This window comes from Mizuhopecten yessoensis, unplaced genomic scaffold (genome assembly GCF_002113885.1).
Source record: "Mizuhopecten yessoensis strain PY_sf001 unplaced genomic scaffold, ASM211388v2 scaffold2977, whole genome shotgun sequence".
Classification (NCBI taxonomy): Eukaryota; Metazoa; Mollusca; class Bivalvia; order Pectinida; family Pectinidae; genus Mizuhopecten; species Mizuhopecten yessoensis.
In genome coordinates, this window is record NW_018404814.1 from 131,443 (window position 1) to 155,715 (window position 24,273).

Genomic DNA, 24,273 nt, shown 5'->3' on the forward strand with positions numbered 1-24,273 from the left:
TGACATTATCTACCTGTGCAACAAACTTTGCCTGTCACAAAAGTTAACCTATTACAAAATAATAATATTAACATGAACTTTGTTTTTTTAGGTTTTACAACAATTACAAAACAACTTTTACCAATTTATTTTATTAATCAGTAATGTTGGTCCTTGTTGGGTAGGTGATCCAATACCTGTCCTCATCCGCTCAGTATGTTGAACCCCGGTTGTCTTGGTAAAAGATGAGTGTGTTAACCACTGCGCCACCAGATTATCAGGGGTAAATATGGTATTTAAGTGAGCTGCCTGTATGTTACACTAAATATTTGAGCTACTATCTCTGTATAGGGGTGTAATTAGTTTTAATGAACATATGTAAAACATCTGAAGAATAGAAATGATCAGTCACATCAGAAAATGAGACAGGTGGTGAGGTTGTACCAGAATTGACCTCAAACGTGAAAAAATACTCAAGTGTCACACATGAGACTGGTCATTTATCGACTGACTCTAGAGGTAAATCAGACAGTACATCAGAAGTTGACATTGATAGACACTATACATCCAATCATCATCAACTTTTCCTTTAAACAATATCTTCTACAAAGCCATAATGGCTGGAGTCATGATATTTGGCTTGTAGCCTGCTGTGATGAAAGTTTGCGGTCATACCCAAGGAATACGCAGCTATGAAATTGAGTAGAAGTATGATGTGAAAGACTTGTTATTTTGCCTTCATTGTTCAAGTCTACCAAGCTGTGACCCTCTGGTCAGTTATTGTATGCTATGAACAAATGATGTTTCTGTAGTTTCGAAGGAGTAATCCTAACAAGAAGTGAACAGACAGAATGATAACGAGAAACAGACAGATTGAGTGACATTGTCATTCCTGCAGAAACGTTGTTTGGAGGTGTATAAATTAGGGGGCAGGCGCATTTATAAGGTCAAATGTGGTGACAGACATGATAGCTGGATTGGGTGACAATTATGTGGCAGTTTAATTGTCCCATTTGTATTCTATAGCTATGTCCCCAAAAATATTTGTATAAATTCTACAATTGAAAAAATTGAATTAAACGTGGTGTATTATACCAGTATGAATACAGTTTATTTAATGTTTTTTTTCTATATTGATTACCCTGCAGTATTATAATTATGATCAATTTCCGCACATACACATACACAGATATTCTGTACCGGCCGTAGGGGGGACATATAGAAAGCATCGCTATAACAGTAACAGGCCAATTACTAGACCGTTTTCATCGCTTTTCTATGCACCTGTAATGATAGTCACTTAAAATGACAGGTAATGGGTGAATTACGCCAGCCCTACGACACACAATTACACCAGCCCCGCGACACACACACATACACACAGTAAGGGCCCAGCATACAGCAACAACATAGCGAAACATCCTGACTCGAAATGATCGAATTAAATGTAACAGTGGAGGGTGATCAAGGGAGATAAGCGCCTCCAATGATTATGCCTGTTATCACATAGTTATCTCCATCGGTCTGTACACACCAGGCCTTTGTGTCCTCGGGCCAGGTAAGGAGCCCCGTAAAGTCAGGCCCGATTAGGCTCCCTAATCTGTATAATTCCGCCAGATGAATGCAGCTATTATCGACACATTGCTATTGGTTTCCTTCTCATTAATTTTCAATCTATGGAATTTGATACTCTCTGACTGACGGCCATTTCTACATCCCTTTGACACTTTGTGTTGGGGACTTTAAACGGGGAAATGTAGCAGCTTTATTTCTGTATTGAAAATATCATATAGAAATTTTATTCTTTTTCACATTTTGTTATGGATGGGTGTTTCTTTAAAAGAACTTTGAAAAATTTGTATGGCTATATTACATAGAAATTTATTCTATTTACTGATTTTTCTATATTTGTGAGAAATCTCTTTTAAAGAGATTTCTGAACTGAATTTTATGTATGAAAACATGTATATTTCAATCCCATATTTTAAATGGATAATGAAATATTTAATAGATTTTTAGGTTACCTGACCTTAGTGCACATGAGCTAATCCTGTTCATCCAATCATCATCAACTTTTCCTTTAAACAATATCTTCTACAAAGCCATAATGCCTGGAGTCATGATATTTGGCTTGTAGCCTTCTGTGATGAAAGTTAACGGTCATACCAAAGGAATACGCAGCTATGAAATTGAGTAGAAGTATGATGTGAAAGACTTGTTATTTTGCCTTCATTGGTCAAGTCTACCAAGCTGTATAAATACCAATGTTGTGGGAGGTAATTCTGAGATAGACAGGCATTCATCCAGTAGAAGCCATTTACTATATAGGTGTCATCTATGTCTGTAACTTTGTTTTAAAGCAAAATTGTGACATCATCTATTGTTTAGTGTGGGCTTGACCTACCCCTATCCCTTTTTGGACAGTTTTTCGGCTTATATATGTAACACTTACTAAATTCACTTAAAAAAAAAAATCATCTTTGTGTTGGCAGAGAAGTAGGTTTAAGTTGTCGACAAATGTTGAAAAATATTCATTGCTAGCATCATTGTTATCCGATATACTCTTTTCCCCCTTTAAAATTTAAAGGAAAAGTGATGTTATCTTGTCCAAAAAAATAGTTTCCATGCTCTGCTAGGTACTTGAAATGGTGTATTTGACCCAAACGTGTTCTAAATGTCAGAGAGTGTTATTGTTATATATATATGATATTATATTCTGTGGCTTCAGCTTTGTTCTGAATTTTCCTCCTCAACGAATATTGTTTATATGCATGACTGGTTTCACATTTCAAGACAGAGTGTCAATATACCATAGATACCCTAATAAACTTGCTATTCATTGCTTTGATACATCACTAAATGTTTTCAAATTTTTGTAACTTTAAAAATTCCTCAAAGCAGATTTATATAAAATAATTGGATTGGAATTTGAAACCTACTCTTTCTTTGTCCCCTTTCTTCCAAGTTTAAGCTTACCTTGCCCAATGAAATAATAGGATAGGGTGTAAAAGGTCACTTAATTAGCAGTTGAAACCATTGGCTTGAGTGACTATATAGTGGTTTGAATGAACGTTAGACGACAGGGTGTTTCATAGGATAAATACGGTAAGATGCCAAAGACCTGCTAGTAGTTTCAAACTATTGTTTTGAATGAATGTAAGCTGGCAGGGCATTTCATAGGATAAATACGATAAGATGCTGAAGGCCTGCTAGCTATATATATAATAGTTTCAAACTATTATTTTGAATGAATGTAAGTTGGCAGGGCATTTCATAGGATAAATACAGTAAGATGACAAAGGCCTGCTAGTAGTTTCAAACTATTGTTTTGAATGAATGTAAGCTGGCAAGGCATTTCATAGGATAAATACGATAAGATGCTGAAGGCCTGCTAGTAGTTTCAAACTATTATTTTGAATGAATGTAAGCTGGCAGGGCGTTTCATAGGAATTATATGGCCAGGTGTCGAAGGTAACCAGGAAGTTTCAAACTATTGGATTGAATAAATGTAAGCTGACAGGGCATTTCATAGGATTAATATGATAAGATGCAAAAGGCCTGCTGGTAGTTTTAAACTGTTGATTAGACTGCTCTGTGAGGTGACTGGGTAATTTGCAGGAGCTATACGGTAGGGTGCCTGAGGTCAAATAGTAGTTAGGAACTAGATATAATGTAGATCAGGACAACAGGATATTTGTAATGACTGATCTGTCAACCGACAGATAAGGTGTCTCTGCTGTCTGCTCCGTGACAAAAGATTCGAGATAGGGGTATATGCACTAGAAACCCTATACACCCAGGGTTTGTATACAATACCATTGTCCTCCCGTCTATCAGAATACACCTTATCGGATATTCCTCCTGGCGACAAATAGTTTTCGTAGTACTATGCATATTCATAATCAATTAGAACTTACCACGGTTTGTTTTTACCAAAAGTACACATTCTGACAGACGGTCTTTCTTACAGAAAGGTGACAGAGGGACTCTATGTAAGCGGGGGTCAGAAGAAGGGCCGTAGTATGTGTAACAACAATGACGATGACAGGGTTCACCGGTCCGCGGGACCTCCGACTGTCAGTGTGTGTCCGCCATAATTCTTCTCAATTATCTTTCAATTCATCTCGCTTCACAATGCTCCGATATCAGATGATGTAAGTGGCTAGGAATTTGGGTGGAAAAAAAACCCCGGTGTCGGAGTGTCTCATTTTAATACAACAATACAACAAAAAATTTAGGCATGCTTGCTTTAACAGAATGTTTAAATTCATTCCTTTCGTGTTCATGAAAGAGATCTTTCTTTTGAACCGAAAACTTCCAGAAGTCGATGGGCTGTGAGTGAGTTTTCTAATGAAATATAGTAATTCAAAGACTAAAAAATAATATAAATTATATAAGTACCTGAATCATTCAAAAGGCAGTTTTAAAAAAGAACTGTTTCATAGAGAATTGTTTGCTTGTATTTACCAGAAACCATTTAAAAAATAAATAAAAATAAAATAAAAAATCAGTACCAAAAAGTTTGTTTGTTCAATTTTGAAAATTAAAGAACTGAGTTTGTGTATCGCCAAACAATTTCAAAGGCATTGGATAATCATGGATACAAGGCACCCTTTTAACTGTACACCGGCTTCTGAAAGTCAAGTGTAAATTTGCGAAAAGTTCAACTTATATGTATTGAGAGCCGGGCCATATCTAAATACACTCAAAATGTCAGAGAGCAGCCTTTCCTTTCATTCTATTAACGCGCTAAATCTGTACTCACCCTACATTATTTCTACTTGAGAAGAAGACTGATTGGAAAATCGGCTTTGGTAATTGATCTGAAAAGGTTGGACTAAGTTCTCAATACCCTCATAAGGTTGTTCTGATCTCACCTATGTGAAGAAATGGGTTGGAATTTTTGTAAATTTTGAGATGTTTTCCTTATTTAGAGTTTCCCAGGTAGAGTTCAACTTTAATAGACAGACTTCTCAGGTAACTCCTACGTTTATATAGACTTTACTTGTGAGGAGAAAAGGGTTGGATTTTTTTTATAAATTCGAGATGTTTTTCTTCTTTTGAGTTTCTTAGGTAGACTATACAGTATTTGTCAATAAAGTAATATGTTCGGTTAATTTTCAAAGTTCCACAGTTGCTTTCACTTTTTACTGAAGGCTGACATGAATTAAGTTGTTTCATTTATGTAAACATTACCACTATTTAGACAGCGATGATACAAATATTTATGTTTCTCGATTTGACAAATTCTTCTTCCGATGTGATTTCAAAGAAGAAACTTTATTTCAAATACAATGTATACGGGTACTCAATTACATATGTTTCTCAGTCATGTGAGTTGTGTCTGTGAAAGAAATATACCTGGGGTACTCTCCTTCTGCAGAAACGGCAGCCGTCTTTTTGTTACAGGTTCAGGAAAATTATTTGCTTGTTGACGGGAGAATTTTAATCTTCTGTCTGCATTGCTGATTTGTTTATAATCGTGATGCTATCTTTGACCAAACAGAGAATGATACTTGTGCATACATATATTTTCACGCAGATTTACAAGCAAAAAAACCTGAAGTTTATGAAAGCCCATAAAATGGGTTCTAAATATATATATGTTATACCCCACAGGGACCAAAATGGCTTTAATGCAAAGGTTATTTTGAATATGTGTTAACTCCAAAATTATGTTAATCCGTATAGTACATTGATTTTCATGTAAAGATTTGTTAGTTTTCCTGAGGCTTACATGTCAGTAACTAATTCCATAATGATCATCTAACTACAGGTAGTCAACTTTCAAATTTTAAAAAGAACACCATTTTGACAGTCATATGAGTGGTGTCTTCCACAATGTTTCAATAATGCCTATCCCATCTCGATTCATTGTCACAATTTTAGAAACTTCATTCCTTAACACATTTTCATTTTTTTTTTATACAAAGGTCAAGTTTGTATTTTAGGGTTTCCGAGTCATCGCCAAGGTCATTGCTGCTATATATAGATCAACCACAGGGCTAAAGGGACATCCAAAGTCTTACTGACATTTTCTAGTTTCAATGAAAATGTTAATTGATTGACACTTAATATTAACTCATTCATCCCTGAAGACACATTTGAACTCCTCCCATTCAATGGTTTGAATAGTTCATTATGAAATTTCAGGGGTGAATGAGTTCAGTTTGTTGTACAAAGAGTGTGACTGCTTTTTTTTTTTTTTTTTTTTTTTTACAGATGTATGAATTTGTTAATTTATATGCAAAAATCATACAGCTATGCTTGAAGTTCTATAATCAGACATTATTTTATGATACGTACTTCAAATATTTTGGCATTGTAGAATTCTAATCACTGATGGATGTATGCTCACAAAGTTTATAACCTCTCGTGAATTACAAAAGCCAAGGGCTGGGTATAAAAGGGAGACAACTCAGGAAAATGGAGGAAATACAAAAATCTGACTGCCTTCACTTCAGAGAAAGAATTTCTTTAAATTCATGTTTTTCAAAAAAAAAAAGGTCTGACACAGATGTTGTCATGGTACTGTGGTACGGATCATAATGTTCACGATTTAGTAGTGCATTTATGTCAAAGAACTTTAATCTTCAAATCGCCATGTTCCACAGTTTGGGATTTAACATATGACGATGAAAGGTTAATTAACAGTCTGATCAACGCCATGTTCCCCAGTTTGGGATTTAACATATGACCATGATAGGATAGGTTAATTAACAGTCTGATTAACAGTAACGTTTCACGAACATCTGCGGTGTTGTGTGGATGGCGTAGGAGGATATAGGGAGACGACAGTGGTAAACCAGCATCTTATTGATCAGTAGCACGGATTTATTCTACCTTACAGTTTTCATGGTTCAATTGATAAATAAATGTGCTAATCTTTTGAAAAAAATATTTTTGAAACAGTTATTAGTTGAAAACACCTAGCTGACCTCATGATCGTTACCGACTTGATATGGTTGACTGAATGATCAATACCGACTTGATATGGTTGACTGAATGATCGTTACCGACTTGATATGGTTGACTGAATGATCGTTACCAACTTGATATGGTTGACTGAAGTGCCAACAACTAAATCTGCCGGATCAGAGGTTTTGAACGTAACAAAGGCTCAGTTATGTGTTATTACTTTCAAAGTTGTTGGTTTTTACATTATAGTTTTTACATCATAACCAGCTTTTGTTTTTAGGTCACCTGAGGCAAAATTTATTATGGTTTATAATGGCAAATGATACTTTGAATATTACATGTTAATAACTTGATTGGAATTATAACCTTGAGTTGACAGTTTGATACTTTGAAAATTTTGAGCCAGCCCTACCCCCAAGGGCTGTAGGGTGAGGCTCAAAGGAGTCAGTGTGCTAAAATTTCTTCATTTCCCTTGTTTAGAATCAGAGGTGCTCGTTTCAAATACTTTTTAGTCTTAAATCTGTATGCTAGATATTGAATAAGGTGGTTTTATTGTTTTTTGTCACTTTGAATAATATTTCTGTTCATGTTAAAAACAAAATCAACTCTCTGTATAAATATATCAGGTGACTGTTAAGGCCCATGGGCCTGTTGTTCAATGACAATGTTAGGATTCAGAAAGCAATAACAGTTTGGAGACATAATTACTAATGTTAAGGATAATCGGTTTTGCATGAATAATTTTCTAAGGCCAAACAGAGTTGTAGGTGTGTTTTCTGTTTTGGTTCCAAGAAATAATAGCAAGTAGGAGGGGGAACTTTTCATTTTGTTTCTCTTCTTATGATGGAAATGTCATTTCATGTAGTGTATCATGGTTATGGTATGGTTAATTTGATGTAGATCTATTTAAGATGCACATTTAATCCATTTGGGAATTGTGGATCCTTGCACAAAAGGTAAAGTACATTAATTGTCTTGGAAATTCCTGTAAACATAAACTGAAACTGAAAATGACATACAAGTACATACAAATTGGTTTGTTTGGCCTATAACAGCACAGGATCAGTGAAACAATTGTTTTGTTTGGCCTAACAGCACAGGATCAGTGAAACAATTGTTTTGTTTGGCCTAACAGTGCAGGATCAGTGAAACAATTGTTTTGTTTGGCCTAACAGCACAGGATCAGTGAAACAATTGTTTTGTTTGGCCTAACAGCACAGGATCAGTGAAACAATTGTTTTGTTTGGCCTAACAGTGCAGGATCAGTGAAACAATTGTTTTGTTTGGCCTAACAGTGCAGGATCAGTGAAACAATTGTTTTGTTTGGCCTAACAGTGCAGGATCAGTGAAACAATTGTTTTGTTTGGCCTAACAGTGCAGGATCAGTGAAACAATTGTTTTGTTTGGCCTAACAGTGCAGGATCAGTGAAACAATTGTTTTGTTTGGCCTAACAGTGCAGGATCAGTGAAACAATTGTTTTGTTTGGCCTAACAGCACGGGATCAGTGAAACAATTGTTTTGTTTAGCCTAACAGCACAGGATCAGTGAAACAATTTTTTTTTGCCTTACAGCACGAATCGATGAAACAGTTGTTTTATTTGGCCTAACAGCACAGTATCGGTGAAACAATTGCTTTTTTTGCCTTACAGCACGGGATCGGCTGAACAATTGTTTTGTTTGGCCTAACAGCAAGGGATTGGTGAAGATGGAACACAATTAAATTACCTCCCTGGGTTTGTTTTCCTTCTCGTAATAACATGTACTGACGACATTTCCATCCTTCTCCATCCCATAATCACCCTATATTACAGACAGACAACTTTTACAAAGGTAGAAGCATTACTAATGGTGTATAAAAGTTTTGAAGTATTCATATTCTGTAATTGTTCACGTGCGACATTCTAACTAAAAACAATTAGAGATATTTTATTAATTGACGGTTAGTTTGAAATTAGATTTAATTTGATTGGTTGTGTAATAACAGCATCTTCAAAATTGCAAGGTCGCACAAGGGTCGTGAAGATTACATTCCGCACATGGCTTCATATTAAGCGGTGTCCTCAAGGTCATATTGTCATAGATTTGTCCTTTCTATCCAGTGGGTATATATAATCCTACCTGCTCATACAGTCTGTTCTATATAAAAATTGTCTTATGTAAATGACAAGAGGTGTAACTGTATTTGTCGGCCTATTTGACTGACTGTAGGATAAATACAGTTTGTGACACTCTCTCGCTCATATCTGGCAATCTGAAATATGTAACATGTTGTCTAGTTTGACAACCCGTATAATAAAACATGTTGTGTAATTTGTCAGTCAGTATTATGAAACACTATCGTTCTGTCATACACCATGCATTAATGTCTGAAATGCTTTTTAAATCTGACACCTGGAACTATAACCCTTTCACCCTATGTATCTAAAGTAAACACTACCATGCATTGATCTGGATGAGTCCATTATTGTCTACAGTGGTGAAAGGGTTAAGTATGTAATCTGGAAAAACTGTCATTTGTATATATGTCTACAGGTATTGGCCGCAGGTCGGGTGCTACCACCTAAACCTGGCATGTCCTTAAACGACCATGACTGTTAATAGGCGGTAAAGCACAAACAAACCAGACATGTCTACATAATAAGTAGGAATAATATGACGAGGGACATTTTCTATGGATACCCTGTTGTTACCTGACATTTTCATTATGACTGCATCTTAAATAACCTTTGAGTGGATCAATCATCTACAGACACTGACGTCATACGACATCATTTTGATAGCACCTTTGAATGACCTTCAAGTGGCTTATTCATCTGCGTACACTGTTATTAATAAGTTACATGACAATCACAGTGTGGTAGCACCGTTTTAAAAAACTTTTGGGAATTTATTTCAAAAAATTTATCAAATCAATCTGATTTCATTTTGAATTGAGCAATAGGCTAAGTCTGCACAAGCCCTCCCCCCATGATCCCATCATCTATGGACACTTGAGGTCATATGACATTGGCTGTTGGAAAGCTAAAACACAAAGAAACAAACTTTGTCCTTCAGAAAAACCTGTTCTGTCTGATGTATATATATTCACACTGACGTCATATGACATTGGCTGCAGGAGAGATAGAAATCGTTAAAGAAACAAACCTTGTCCTTCAGAAAAATGGTACTTTCCGATGTATATATTCACACTGACGTCATATGACAAACATGGATGTTGGAAAGATAAAAAAACACTAAGAAGCAAACTTTGTCTTTCAAAAAAACCTGTACAGTCTGATGTATGTATATTCATACTGACGTCATATGACATTTGCGGCAAGAAAGATAGAAATCGTTAAAGAAACAAATTTTGTCTTTCAGAAAAATTATACTGTCTGATGTATATATATTCCCACTGACTTCGTTATGACATTGGTGGCAGGAAAGATAGAAATCGTTAAAGAAACAAATTTTGTCCATCAGAAAAATTATACTGTCTGATGTATATATATTCACACCGACGTCATTATGACATTGGCTGCAGGAAAGATAGAAATCGTTAAAGAAACACATTTTGTCCATCAGAAAAATTATACTGTCTGATGTATATATATTCCCACTGACTTCGTTATGACATTGGTGGCAGGAAAGATTGAAATCGTTAAAGAAACAAAGTTTGTCCTTCAGAAACATTGTACTGTCAGATGTATATTTATATATATACAGTAACTATGTGTGTTTCATCAATAAACAATGCACTAAATACAGCAGCAGTGTGGTAACAGGAATGTTTACACCCTGCGATGTGTATAAACACCTACAAGGCTTTTCATTGGTGACCTCTGACCTAGAATGATTTTCATTGGTTACAACTCGGCAAACTACATACACCAGTCAATTAAGAGGAAATAGTTACTTACAATCAACTCTGTTTCACAGGAAATGTGCAATAAAACATGTCTTATGAAGTAAAATTGTCTTAATATTTTTGTCCATATAAAGACTTGTATTTACTTGCCTGTGAAAAGGGAGTTGGCCGTAGATGGTGGCTAACAGAAAAAGTAAAAACAATTAAAAAAAAGGGGATAGACCGATTCATCATTACCTTTCTGTGGGTTATCATACAGTTTGACTGGCTTATGTGATGATGCCCACTATTGAAAGACCACTGTGATAAGAGACCACTTTTAATGTTCCTGTTTGTGGTGATTTCATTACAAGTTGAACCTTTATTAAGAGACCACTCATATTGAGACATCACTATTTTGGACTTTGCAAGGGTGGTCTTTTAATACAAGTTTGACTGTTCTAGTTATCTTACTGATTAATTACCCCCCTGCCTCAGAGAAGGACTATGTATAAGTACAATAGTACTTGTTTCACAATAATCAGAATGAAATGTCTATGTAATTGTACATGTTTATTGATATGAATAAAATATGGTTTAAACTGTCAAGGGGAGGTAAATAAGTCAATTAATTGGTGTTACCTCCCCTTTTATGGAGTTATGCCCCTTTATTTAAAAAGGGATATTAGTCTATGATTCTGGCGACAGTTCTAGTTTTCAATGTTATGAAGAACACTTAACCATGTAATTTTACATAATTTTTGAAAACTGATTAATGAAAGAAACATAAATATGATAGCCAATTATAGCTTATTAAGGAATATCTATTTATATAACAGCCAGCATTATCATCCCTGATATTATGTCCTTTAACTCTTTCATCCCTATGTAACTTTAGTAGACTCTGCCATGCATCGATCTGGATGAGTCGATTATGGTCTACAGTGTTAAAAGGGTTAAAGAATAAGATGTTTTATCTTTTACAGCTTAGAAATTCTGTCGAAATAGAATGAAATATGATGGATGCAAGCTAAGATTAGTGCACCTCAAATGTCGACAATACATATATTGTAGGATAAAGATATTAAGTGTCAAACATTAAGTAAAATTCTCGAGCCCATGTTCTAAAAATACAGGACAGGTACACGGATAACCCAATTATATCATTGGTTGATATTTCTTCTCACATTCCCAGGGAGCTTAAACAACAGATCAAGGATATTCATCATTTCACGTGGTCTAGATCGGGTTCCTATGTACCATTGTAGAAATAATTTAGAAAATGTGTTTAGGATATAATAAGTTCCTCCTGTTACACTTTTTTGTTGGCATTTTGGTTACTGACGGAGGATTAAATTTCTACCACAAGAGGCTATTTTGTTGTGTCAAAATGGCCATTTCTGCTAGTCAGTAGTACTCTTAGTAAAGTTTGGTAATTTGAAACAGCATTTGGCAAGAGCTTATTGCATTAACTTGCATTGAACAAGACTTTTCTTTCGATTACAAGACTTTTGAAATAAAACGAGAAAATTATATAAGCTAAGGTTCCCATAACAGAATGTCATTGAAATTTAATCATGAGATGATACTGCTTTCTTTAACTGGCAATTTCAACAGGGGAAAAAACCAATCTATGACTGTGGTGCTAAAAATGTAAGGTATTGCAGGAAATAACATTTAGGAATTCAGAGGATAAATTGATAAGTAGGGAACTTTGGAAGTTTAATTTTTTAACTTAATTTCTTGAAATGTTATTTCTTTTTCTCTTTCATTGCCAAACATGATGTTCTTTGAAATGAAGTGACAGATGTCACATTTTCTTTTCCATTTTTGAGGTATACACAAGATTAATTTAGACAGGACCTTAACTAAATAGGTAAATTTGTATGTAGGGACATATATGCTACCATAATAAGTGTGACATGCATTTTCATTCAAAAAGAGTTCCATCAGGGAAACCTACAAAAGATTTCTTATAAATGGTTAGCTAGACTTAGGTCAGTTTGTGTATTATACCAGATTCACTTAGTAATAAAAGATATAATGTTCTAAGTGATGAAATGGAAGATATAATGTACGAGGTGATAAAAATGAAAGATATAATGTACGAAGTGATAAAAATGAAAGATATAATGTACTAAGTGATGAAATGAAAGATATAATGTACGAAGTGATAAAAATGAAAGATATAATGTACGAAGTGATAAAAATGAAAGATATAATGAACGAAGTGATAAAAATGAAAGGTATAATGAACGAAGTGATAAAAATGAAAGATATAATGTACGAAGTGATAAAAATGAAAGCTGTAATGTACTAGAACACTTGGTAATTAACACTAAGATCCCATACCACTGCCAAAAGCTGTTACTATGCATTGGAAACTGTTTCTTCAATAAAGCATTGATAAATCATTTCTGATCAGAAAACCATACGTTGAAAATTTATGAAAATATGAATGAAGTTGAAATAAATTAAATCAACAACAGTGTTCCGAGTGTTAAAATTCAGTGGGGCTAGACCAGGGTTTGAACCCTAGACCTGAATTTGTTATACTATCACTCTAACCGATTGAGCTCCCTGGTCCCATCAGTGTCCTGGCCAAACTGTGCTATCTCCTAAACAAAATGGAAGGGGAGGTAATACTGTATACACGATAACCACAGTTTAGTGCATGGAACACTCAGATTCTTAAGTCATTCACCCCTGAAATTTCATAATGAACTATTCCGACCTTTGAATTGGAAGAGTTCAAATGTGTCTTCAAGGGTGAATGAGTTAATAATTATGAAGTTCTATTTTCAGAAATTTTAAGGGAGATGAGTCTAACAAAGGGTTGCTGTATAATGGTGGCAGTATAGCAAGGTTTTACTGTATAATGGTGGCAGTATAACAAGGTTTTACTGTATAGTAATGGCAATATATAACAAGGTTAAACTGTGTAATGATGACAGTATAACAAGGTTAAACTGTAAAGTGGTGGCAGTTTAAAGGGGTTTAACTATAAATGTGGAAGTATAACGGGGGTTTAAATATAATTGTGGCAGTATAGCAAGGTTTTACTGTAAAGTGGTGGCAGTTTAAAGGGGTTTAACTATAAATGTGGAAGTATAACGGGGGTTTAAATATAATTGTGGCAGTATAGCAAGGTTTTACTGTAAAGTGGTGGCAGTTTAAAGGGGTTTAACTATAAATGTGGAAGTATAACGGGGGTTTAAATATAATTGTGGCAGTATAGCAAGGTTTTACTGTAAAGTGGTGGCAGTTTAAAGGGGTTTAACTATAAATGTGGAAGTATAACGGGGGTTTAAATATAATTGTGGCAGTATAGCAAGGTTTTACTGTAAAGTGGTGGCAGTTTAAAGGGGTTTAACTATAAATGTGGAAGTATAACGGGGGTTTAAATATAATTGTGGCAGTATAGCAAGGTTTTACTGTAAAGTGGTGGCAGTTTAAAGGGGTTTAACTATAAATGTGGAAGTATAACGGGGGTTTAAATATAATTGTGGCAGTATAGCAAGGTTTTACTGTAAAGTGGTGGCAGTTTAAAGGGGTTTAACTATAAATGTGGAAGTATAACGGGGGTTTAAATATAATTGTGGCAGTATAGCAAGGTTTTACTGTAAAGTGGTGGCAGTTTAAAGGGGTTTAACTATAAATGTGGAAGTATAACGGGGGTTTAAATATAATTGTGGCAGTATAGCAAGGTTTTACTGTAAAGTGGTGACAGTATAGCAAGGTTTCACTTTATAATAATAGACAGAAAACTGTAGGTGTAAACAAAGAAAGTGATAGGTGTAAAATCTCTGAGATAGAAAGTCCTATTCCAAGGATAACCACAACAATGGTATCTGACTCATGGAAGCTTTGATCTGTTGCCATCTAAGCCTCACCCACCTTCTGTAGAACTCTCTTGTACCAAGCCAATTTACCATTGTTAGAAGTGCCAGCCAAAAATACCCAGTTTTACATCACATACATGTTTACCTAAGTTCAGCTCCAAATATTATAGCCGTTTAAAGTATTTTTCCAAATACGTGATTATCTTAGTTTGCGATATTATTTTTAGAAAATGTTGTTCAATTTCAAACGTAGCGTAAAATATGGTACATGAATATGGGATAGTTTTTAATTGTTGAATAAAACAGCTTGAAAAATTTAGGATAGAAATCAAATAAGCATGCAGGTTTAAATTTATGAAAATTAATACGGACATTTTGGTCAAAAATCAATCATTTTCTCTAGAGAAGGAAACGACCAAGGTTTGTATTTTCTAATATTTGTGCGCAAATTTTGATTTTTCTGTCATCTGCCTGTCTGATGAGATATTTTTTATGGTAAATTAATGTTCCTGGAATTCTCCGAATCATTCTGTTTAAATACGAGATTGAATTAGTTTATAAAATATAAAAACTAAGTTGAGACAGGAAACAATTATTTTATGTCTGAGAAATGGTCCTTTTATATTAGAAAATCTAGAAATGTTCAGACTAGCTTTTCCGTTTCTTTAATCAAATCGTCTCTCTTAGCAAAACACTTGTTGGTAAAATGTTGGGTCATAATTAGTTGGTTTAGCGTCATATTTCTCAGGACATAGAAACTAGTTTACTACTTAGAAAACTAACTTATTTAGATGCAGGATTAGAATGGGGGTGGGGTGGGGGGGAGGGGGTTTATATTGTAATGTTATGTAACCCCCCCCTCCACCATCATCCCCCTCCTCCCTCTACGACCCTCATGTGAGGCCTATTTCACACACGTGTTACATACCAGCGTATTGTATACAACACCAAACAGTTGTTAGGCCTACTCACTCAAACAGATCTCCAGCCAGATACAACATATAATTCTCAGAGGAAAAAAATACTTGAAAGTTTGTCAACAAAACAAATCACAAAATGAAAGTCACTTTTATGTATGGTCAACATACTTTCAAAAACCCACCCAAAACAAGTCTATTCTGTCTATTAAATTTGATTGCTTATGATACTTGACGATTACAAAATTACATCACTCGTTGATCATTACAAAATTACATCACTCGTTGATGAACAGGATTAGATAAAATTGGATAATAACGTACTCATTGTAACAAATGTTGATTCATCATTACACAATTTACTTTAAAACATGGATTTATTTTATGCAACACCCCCCCTCCCCCCCAAGTCCTGTTCCCGTTTCATTCTTATTCTTATTCATTGTCATGAATGTACCAACTTAACAGAATGTCATCAAAGCTTACAGAAAGGTCGAGTATGAAAATACATCAGATGAGTCATTTTTCAGATTCCCTAGGTCACCTGCTATTTATAGGTCAACCACAGTTCAAAGAGGGCATTTCTGTCCTGTACACATTTTCGAGTTTAGAAATGAATTTCCTTTGGTGATATTGAAACTATATTTAATATTTCAGGAAATAATTTTGAAGTAAATTTTGAAGCACTTTAAAAAGCCTCTTTTTAAAATAGCCCCATTTCCAGAACCAAAATTTCCTAATTATTTCCCTAATTTTAGTAATGAATATTCCTAAGATTGGTAAATTGTTAATGCAAGGTTTTATAGATACTGAAACAATCTTCCTGCGAGCAGCAAATAAAGTTTTGTATAAGCAAAAACTTGACTTATTTAATCTGGTCAAATGTACATGTATGCTAAATTACTTGACACTTTTACCTCATAAACAAAAGATTTTCATACAACCCTTTCAATATAAAGGGAGATAACTCTAACAAATCTTAGGTAAAGAGTATATAGTCTGAAAGGTACCATATAGCCTTAAAACTACTTATCTTTATTATTCTTTATTTTGTATATTAACTACTGATCAAATTTGTGTATATTTTTTTGTGAAACTGTAGACTTTGCTGGAAAAGAATTGACAGGGGATATTTAAAACTCCAAAGAGACCTCATTTTATAAACACGAGTATTCGCCATTAAGTAACTGTAGGTGTTATTTATGAGTATTGGTAAACAGGTGCCAAGACGAACAACTTCAGACCTTATATACTTTCTTTACTTCTGTTTTAAATTTTGTTTACATTGAATTGTTTATGTCAACAGAAGACAAATTTACACACCAACACCTTTTTAAAGACAGAACAGACCTTCAGAATACAAGACATTTAAAAAACAACAACCGATTTTTAAAGAGACAAGCACATGCAAGATGGTAGTTTATTAATGTTAACCGTCCAGACTTTTGATAGTAAACTTTTATCTGGTCAGCTTTACCTGGGGATGTTTCAGCTGGTAAATAACGCTCCGCCATCTTATTTATGTTATCGGCTATCTAGCAGACGCAGTAAGTTTAGTGTCTTAACAGCTTGACACCATGTAAACATCACTTCTTCATCTGATATATTTATGGCCTGAATCAATGCAATTCTTATATAATACAGTTTTAAAATGTTCTTGGTGGATACAACCTAACTATATGAAAAGTTAGAAACATTAAACTTTACATTAGAATGCAGAAATTTTGATAAATTAGGTTTAAAAAAAAAATGAAGATATATAAAGCTGACAGTGCTTTGAACAATTTGGTCCTGTAGGCCTTTACAAGATAGTGTTAGTAAGCTAAGGTCCCATGGAAAAGTTGTGGAAGTAATCATCTGAAAGACAATATTCCTCCTGCAAATATTTCTGGTGTGTGTGTGGAATACGATCGGTCCAATTACACGGAGGCCCAATTAGGCTGAGGTGTTAATTAATTACTGTGTAATTAACCTAATGTTAAAGATTAACACTGAGAATTAAGTTACAAGGCTATAAAGTGGGCTTCGAGCAGCCGTGGGGCGTTATCATCTTCAGACCACTGGGGAGCCTTAACACCTGAGCTCGAAGATCGACCGAAAAACCAGGTGACACTGTCCCCTACTGGACTTGTGTGATCGTCTTAAAGCACAGTTGGGACAAGCACGAATTGACTCCATATATGGGCAGTTATTTACCTGTTTGTATTACACAGGTAAATCTCAATTAGCACAAGTGTGTACATAGGTGAGATTCTTTCATGAAAAAATTCATGTAAGAGTAAGTGAAGTGATTTTATAAATTTAGGGAAAATTTTCAATTGTAAAATCATGGATATGTATCAATGAGCTGGCCATTGTGCACAGGAAAAGCTCATCAGAATGAAGTGCACGTGTTCGTGATATCCTTCGGAATTTTGGAAAATTCCGAGATAGAAAGAGAGTGAAATGGACAATTTTTTGTAAATTAGATTTCCTGATTAATCTGGATATCTTACCTGTTCGTTGTAGACAGGTGATACCTATTTGGTACAATATGCTGTGCACAAAGGTCGGATTGATATTCATGTTAAAAAAATCTTGTATTTTCAGTATTTTCATTTTGAAATTTGAAGATGTAATGTAATTGACAATTTTTACACTGCAGACACAATTCAATGGTAGATAATTAATTCTATGGTGTAATTATACTCTATAGAGTTCACACCTGTAGAATTCCTTACCTGTGACAGCAATTAGACTAGGGTAGGTGACAGTCAAGATTTGATAGATATTAGGTAGGTGTAACATTAGCACTGTAGTTTTGAATCTATAAAAGCTGGTGCAAAGTGAAGCTTATTGATGTGCAAAAATGAGGAATTCAATAAAATTGTCTTCAGATGAAACTCTTTGAAACTCTTTGAAAGATAGGTAGGTGTCGATATCGGACTTGTTCTGATGAACTTGGTAAGTTCGACTTATATCTCATCTTAAACTGATCTAATTATACAGCATTTCACGATTTTCCCTTTGCAACATTAATTTTGAAAAAATGACAGTTCAGAAAGGTTTAGTATAAATAAGCACTCGGTGAAAGGCCTCCATCTGTTGTTTTGAAAATAAGCACCTAAGATAGATGAATTAACATTTTAGAAAGACCGCTAAATATATATATACATAGGGAGTGGAGATATTATATATATCTTGAATCGGGGTCAAGATGCTATCTGCGTGTGATGGAAAAACCCAGTAGGAAATGTTACTACGTCCCAGACTATTTGTTACTTAGAGGGAGGATTATAGCAGTGTTTGTTACTCCGAGGAAGGTTTTGTAACTAGTTAACAGTAAACATAGTCCAAATTCTCCGACGAGGACCAAGTTCATGAAGAGAGCAGTGTTGTTGTAAGGAGGGAAACGATAAACAAGTGAATCAGTGCATTCTATAGCACAGTTATCTATCCGGTTTTTGTTGTAGCTCAACAATATCTAGCGGTGTGTATATATATATATATATATATATATATATATTGTACATCAGTAGTCGGTGTTTACCTGAAGTAGATAAACTAAATACATTGTGTATGAGGGGAGAAGTGATATGAAGTATGCTGGTGTTATCCAACACTTAAAACTCGCCCTTTGATATTAAATTCATCCAGGCATATCCGTGGCTTTCGACTAGAGATGAGGATAGACTTGGTCCGCAGATAGTTTGTGGGACTGTATACGGACGGACCCAGCGACCGAGGACACAGAATTAGTAACTGGAGCCCACCTCACTCCGTATTGACAGAGAGGTCTACCTCTGGCAGTGACAGTTTTTATTGTTGAAAAGACTTGCAAGGGTAGACAGTACATTCAGAGGACTTTTTTTATCCACCAGCGAGCACGGATGGGAGGGAAAAAAAGTCAGCACAAGGATTTATGACTAAGCGTGGCAGTATTTAGTTCTCTATGTAGGCACTTCTCTCCACAGTAGAGAGAATTTGAATCTGTGTATCCACTTCACTACTCCAGATGAGCTGAGTTAGATTTTCGCTAGCTCTTCGACTGTTGAGAAGGAAAAACAGAGGCGTATAAACAGCATTCTGGAATACAGAGGCAAGCTTCTAGGGATTCATTGTGTGTAAAAAAATATACAGCCAGGGCTAGTGTGATAGTGCATGTGTTTTCTCTATAGGAAAAGAGCTAAGCAGTTTCTTCGATCCCTGACCCCCTCAGGCCAAAGGGGAGAGTTTATGACCCACTCTCACTCCGACCTAGTTTTGACCTGAATACGATATATCTGTGATCATTGTAAAGGAAGACAGTCTATAATGGAATCACTTAGTGGGCGGAAGACTAGCTCCGAGGCTCCAAGTGTAGCCTCAACTGCTCTCCACAAGCTTGCTGCCAACCTGAATAACCTGGACATACATCAGGCAAGTATACACCGTCATTTATATGTTCAGAAATACATGTTTACCATGCTATAACCTGGTGAGGATGTGATAGTCAGCGAACCAGAGCATCCCCCCCTCTCTATATATACATCAAGGTTAGAGTACACACAGATAGAGAGACCGGTGTACCTATATCACACCATGTGTGTTCCTTGTGTCCCCTGTACCTACGTGTGTATCATATGTATTCAGTTTTAATGTCTCCGTTGTCATTCCCAATATTTATACGGGATATTTGTAATACAACACCAAATTTATTCATTGGATAAGGAACACTACAGCTACCAGTTTTCATCCTATAGTTGTTGTGTTTTTTTCTCTCCATCTATCTTGCATTTGCTACGGCTTTCATCACATTCCACAATGTGAAGATGAAAGGGCCGTGTTTAGCTGCTGCCTGTTTGTGATTGTAGGCATGGGGTTGGTACATACAGGCACAGATACACGTGTTTTCTGCCTCATGGCAGAGGGGAAAATAGGCCTTGCTGTATAGCTTAGCAGGTAAACGGATGCTCAGAGTCATTCTGGCAAATCTCCACCAAACCACAGGCTTTAGTTATCAAAAAACACAGGAAAGAGATGGAACAGAGAATTATGAACAGGTTGAGGCTATAATCACTAGAATCACAGTTTTGTTTTGTTTTTCTGCCGTATATCCCTTGGCTGTGGAGGAAGTTAAATGTTGACCAATGTTAAAATAATATTATTGTTATGGTAATAAAGTGTAGTACAGGTTTGATATGATGAGCTCTATGTATGTAGATAGATAAGGGTTTGTAGATGTTAATATATATATACACAATGCAAACAAGGAATATGATATCTTGTGTAGATGGACTAGGTATATGTTATTACACAATGTTACACAAGGAACAAAAATATCGCAGAAGATGTTGTTGGTCTATAATTTATTTTCATAGTCAACTGGTTATTGAAGAAAAAACAATTGTGATATTGTCAAAGAAAGTCTGCCTATAAAGAACATGTCATGTCCCCCTGTGTCACTGTCAAGGTTATTTATCTGTCTATAATGAACAACAATCTAAAAAGGACATGTCATGTCCCCCTGTGTCACTGTCAAGGTTATTTACCTGTCTATAATGAACAACTTTCTAAAAAGGACATGTCATGTCTCCCTGTGTCACTGTCAAGGTTATTTACCTGTCTATAATGAACAACAATCTGAAAGGACATGTCATGCCCCCCTGTGTCACTGTCAATGTTATTTACCTGTCTATAAAGAACAACAATCTAAAAAGGACCTGTCATGTCCCCCTGTGTCCCTGTCAAGGTTATTTACCTGTCTATAATGAACAACAATCTAAAAAGGACTTGTCATGTCCCTCTGTGTCACTGTCAAGGTTATTTACCTGTCTATAATCGACAACTATCTATAAAGAAAGTGTAATGTCCCTCTGTCCCACTGTCAAGGTTATTTAGCTGTCTATAATGAACAACAGTCTGAAAGGACATGGCATGCCCCCCTGGGTCACTGTCAAGGTTATTTGCCTGTCTATAATCGACAACTATCTATGAAGAAAGTGTAATGTCCCTCTGTCCCACTGTCAAGGTTATTTTCCTGTCTATAATGAACAACTATCTAAAAAGAAAGTGTAATGTCCCTCTGTCCCACTGTCAAGGTTATTTTCCTGTCTATAATGAACAACAATCAGAAAGGACATGTCATGTCCCTCTGTGTCACTGTCAAGGTTATTTACCTGTCTATAATGAACACAAATCTGAAAGGACATGTCATGCCCCCCTGTGTCACTGTCAAGGTTATTTACCTGTCTATAATCGACAACTATCTATGAAGAAAGTGTAATGTCCCTCTGTGTCATTGTCAAGGTTATTTACCTGTCAATAATGAACAACAATCTAAAAAGAACATGTCATGTCCCCCTGTGTCACTGTCAATGTTATTTACCTGTCTATAATGGACAACTATCTATAAAGGACATGTCATGCCAATCTGTGTCACTGTCAAGGTTATTTACCTGTCTATAATGTACAACTATTTATAAAGGACATGTCATGTCCCCCTGTGTCACAGTAATGGTTATTTACCTGTCTATAATGTACAACTATTTATAAAGGACATGTCATGTCCCCCTGTGTCACTGTCAAGGTTATTTACCTGTCTATAATGGACAACTCTCTATAAAGGACATGTCATGTCCTCTTGTGACACTGTCAACGTTTTTTACCTGTCTATCATAGACAACTATCTATACAGGACATGTCATGTCCCTCTGTGTCACTGTCAAGGTTATTTACCTGTCTATAATTGACAACTCTCTATACAGGACATGTCATGTCCCCCTGTGTCCCTGTCAAGGTTATTTGCCTGTCTATAATGGAGAACTTTCTATAAAGGAAGGGTAATGTCCCCCTGTGTCACTGTCAAGGTTATTTACCTGTCTATAATGGAACACTGTCTATAAAGGACATGTCACACCCTTACCCATATGCCACTTCTTATTTACATGCCAAAAAGGACACACTATCTATCTGTGTCATTGTTGGGTGATTTAAAAACCTTCTCCATGTGTCGTTACTAGTCGTAGGATATGATTCTACATAGTAACTTCATATAAAAAGACATCCCCCTTTTCAAAAAACTTTGAAGAACACATTTAGTGAATGTGATAATCTATCTATTATCAATGCTTCTTTAAATACCATCAGTTTTGAACAAATTGTGTTGGAAATAGCCATTAAATGAATAGCTAATGCCCATATATCTTAACATTTGATGAAGAAAAGGAAAGAAAAAATGTGATTTCTATAGTGAATTCTCCTAGCACAACTAATAATAATTGTATACCTGTATATAGATGTATACAACAATTGTTGATAGAAATAAGACATTTCTACCCCAGCTGTGACCTTAGAAATAACTCCAGAGTTCTTTAAGGGGCTCAGTAGGACTATAATTGTCCCATAAGCGGTATGCTACTATAAAGTCCAATGTAAGAATGTGTGGTCACAGCTGGTATCAAATTCAGGCTCAGGGTGGCATGACTTCATAAAAGATTTTACATTCCCGATGAAAATAATTGTTATTCAATAAAGGGAATGAAGTTAATTATGATCAGTTTAAAAATGTCTTTTTCAAAACACGATAAAACAAAGCAGCTCTGACATAGAGAAGAACAATACTTGTATATTTTCTTGTGAGAGTTAGAGAAAGACAACTTGTTCAGTTATGTTAAAGTTTTCTTTCTCCAGGTCTTTTAGTTAGAATTTGTTCATAATTCGGAATTGTGACCTTGGAGATGAGGTCAAAGGTCAAATAATGGTAAACATGGAGGTTATATTTGTGTCAGGCAACACTTATAAGATTAATTATTGTAATTTTAGTGACAATGGGCTATAGCTACAACATGATATCTAATTTTCCTCATTCTGATGCCATAAGGAATGAAATTTAAAATGTACATTCATAGGAAGTCGCACGCTAATGCAAAGTCACTGTGACCTTAGACAAGGGCAAGCAGTTGCAGTTTCATGATCAACACATGATTTTTTCAGGAAGAAAATATGCATATTTCTACATTAAAGAATATAGAATTGTTGAAATAAGGTATGGGGGCTCGCTGCCTTTCTCCTATATCAGATACTGAGGGATACTTTCACTTCCTCCCATCTACCCCTCCCCCCTTCTCCTTTCTATATGTCACAATGAATACTCTTGTTGAAAAGTAACACACTCCCCATACACTTCACCCATCCCTTCTATGACTTTGAATACTGTGACTTGGTTAAAGATACCGATTCCCAGGACTGCAGATAAATATTGGAGCTGGGGTATAGGGATGAAGATTTCTATCCCTGTCTACTAGTCCACGTCAAAAGTCAAAAGCCAACTTATCCAAACCCTTTCCTAACTCATCCTGTCCCTCCTCCACCCTTTCCAAACATCTTGTTCACCCCCGTTCTTAACTCCCCTCCATCCCAAACCGTCCAGGCCTTCTCTTCTCCTTCTCCACCATTTGTATCCCCTTTCTCTAATTCATCCAGCCCTTCCTTACCTCTAACACTGGTATAACAAAAGCGAAAATAGAAAGAAAGGGACATCCTTTTAGTTCAGTGTACAAGACAAAATAAATAGATGCAACCCCCTTTTATGCCCTCCCCCCCCCCCCCCCATAAAATGGGGGGCATATAGTGTTGCCCATATGTCCATCCCTCCTGTGATCAAAGTCAAAAGTGGTTGTAAGTATTTATAGAACATCAAACACTGCATCTAATTTTACACGGTGACAAAGGTATTCATGTCTTACAGACATTTTCTATTCCAATCATTTCATGATGAACTGGGGAGAGATAGCAATTCTTACAAACTTATCTGAATGATTTGAATACATT

General features: G+C 35.5%; 1 protein-coding gene and 1 long non-coding RNA gene across 5 annotated transcripts in view; one reads left to right on the plus strand and one right to left on the minus strand.

Annotated features, from left to right (window-relative positions):
• The window catches only part of LOC110446740 (nuclear hormone receptor HR96-like), a 291,811-nt gene that overhangs the window by 102,675 nt on the left and 164,863 nt on the right, over positions 1–24,273 (plus strand). Inside the window, exon 1 of one of the 4 annotated variants that reach the window (XM_021492030.1) lies at positions 18,976–19,881. The exons of the other annotated variants lie outside the window; for them this stretch is intronic. Within the exon in view, the coding sequence (XP_021347705.1) occupies positions 19,777–19,881 (105 nt within the window). The 5' untranslated portion in view covers positions 18,976–19,776. Of the gene's footprint in view, positions 1–18,975; positions 19,882–24,273 lie in introns of those variants that run through there. 4 annotated transcript variants of the gene reach the window in all.
• Positions 1–24,273, minus strand: part of LOC110446742 — a 145,034-nt gene that overhangs the window by 6,366 nt on the left and 114,395 nt on the right. The gene's annotated exons all lie outside the window — the stretch shown is intronic.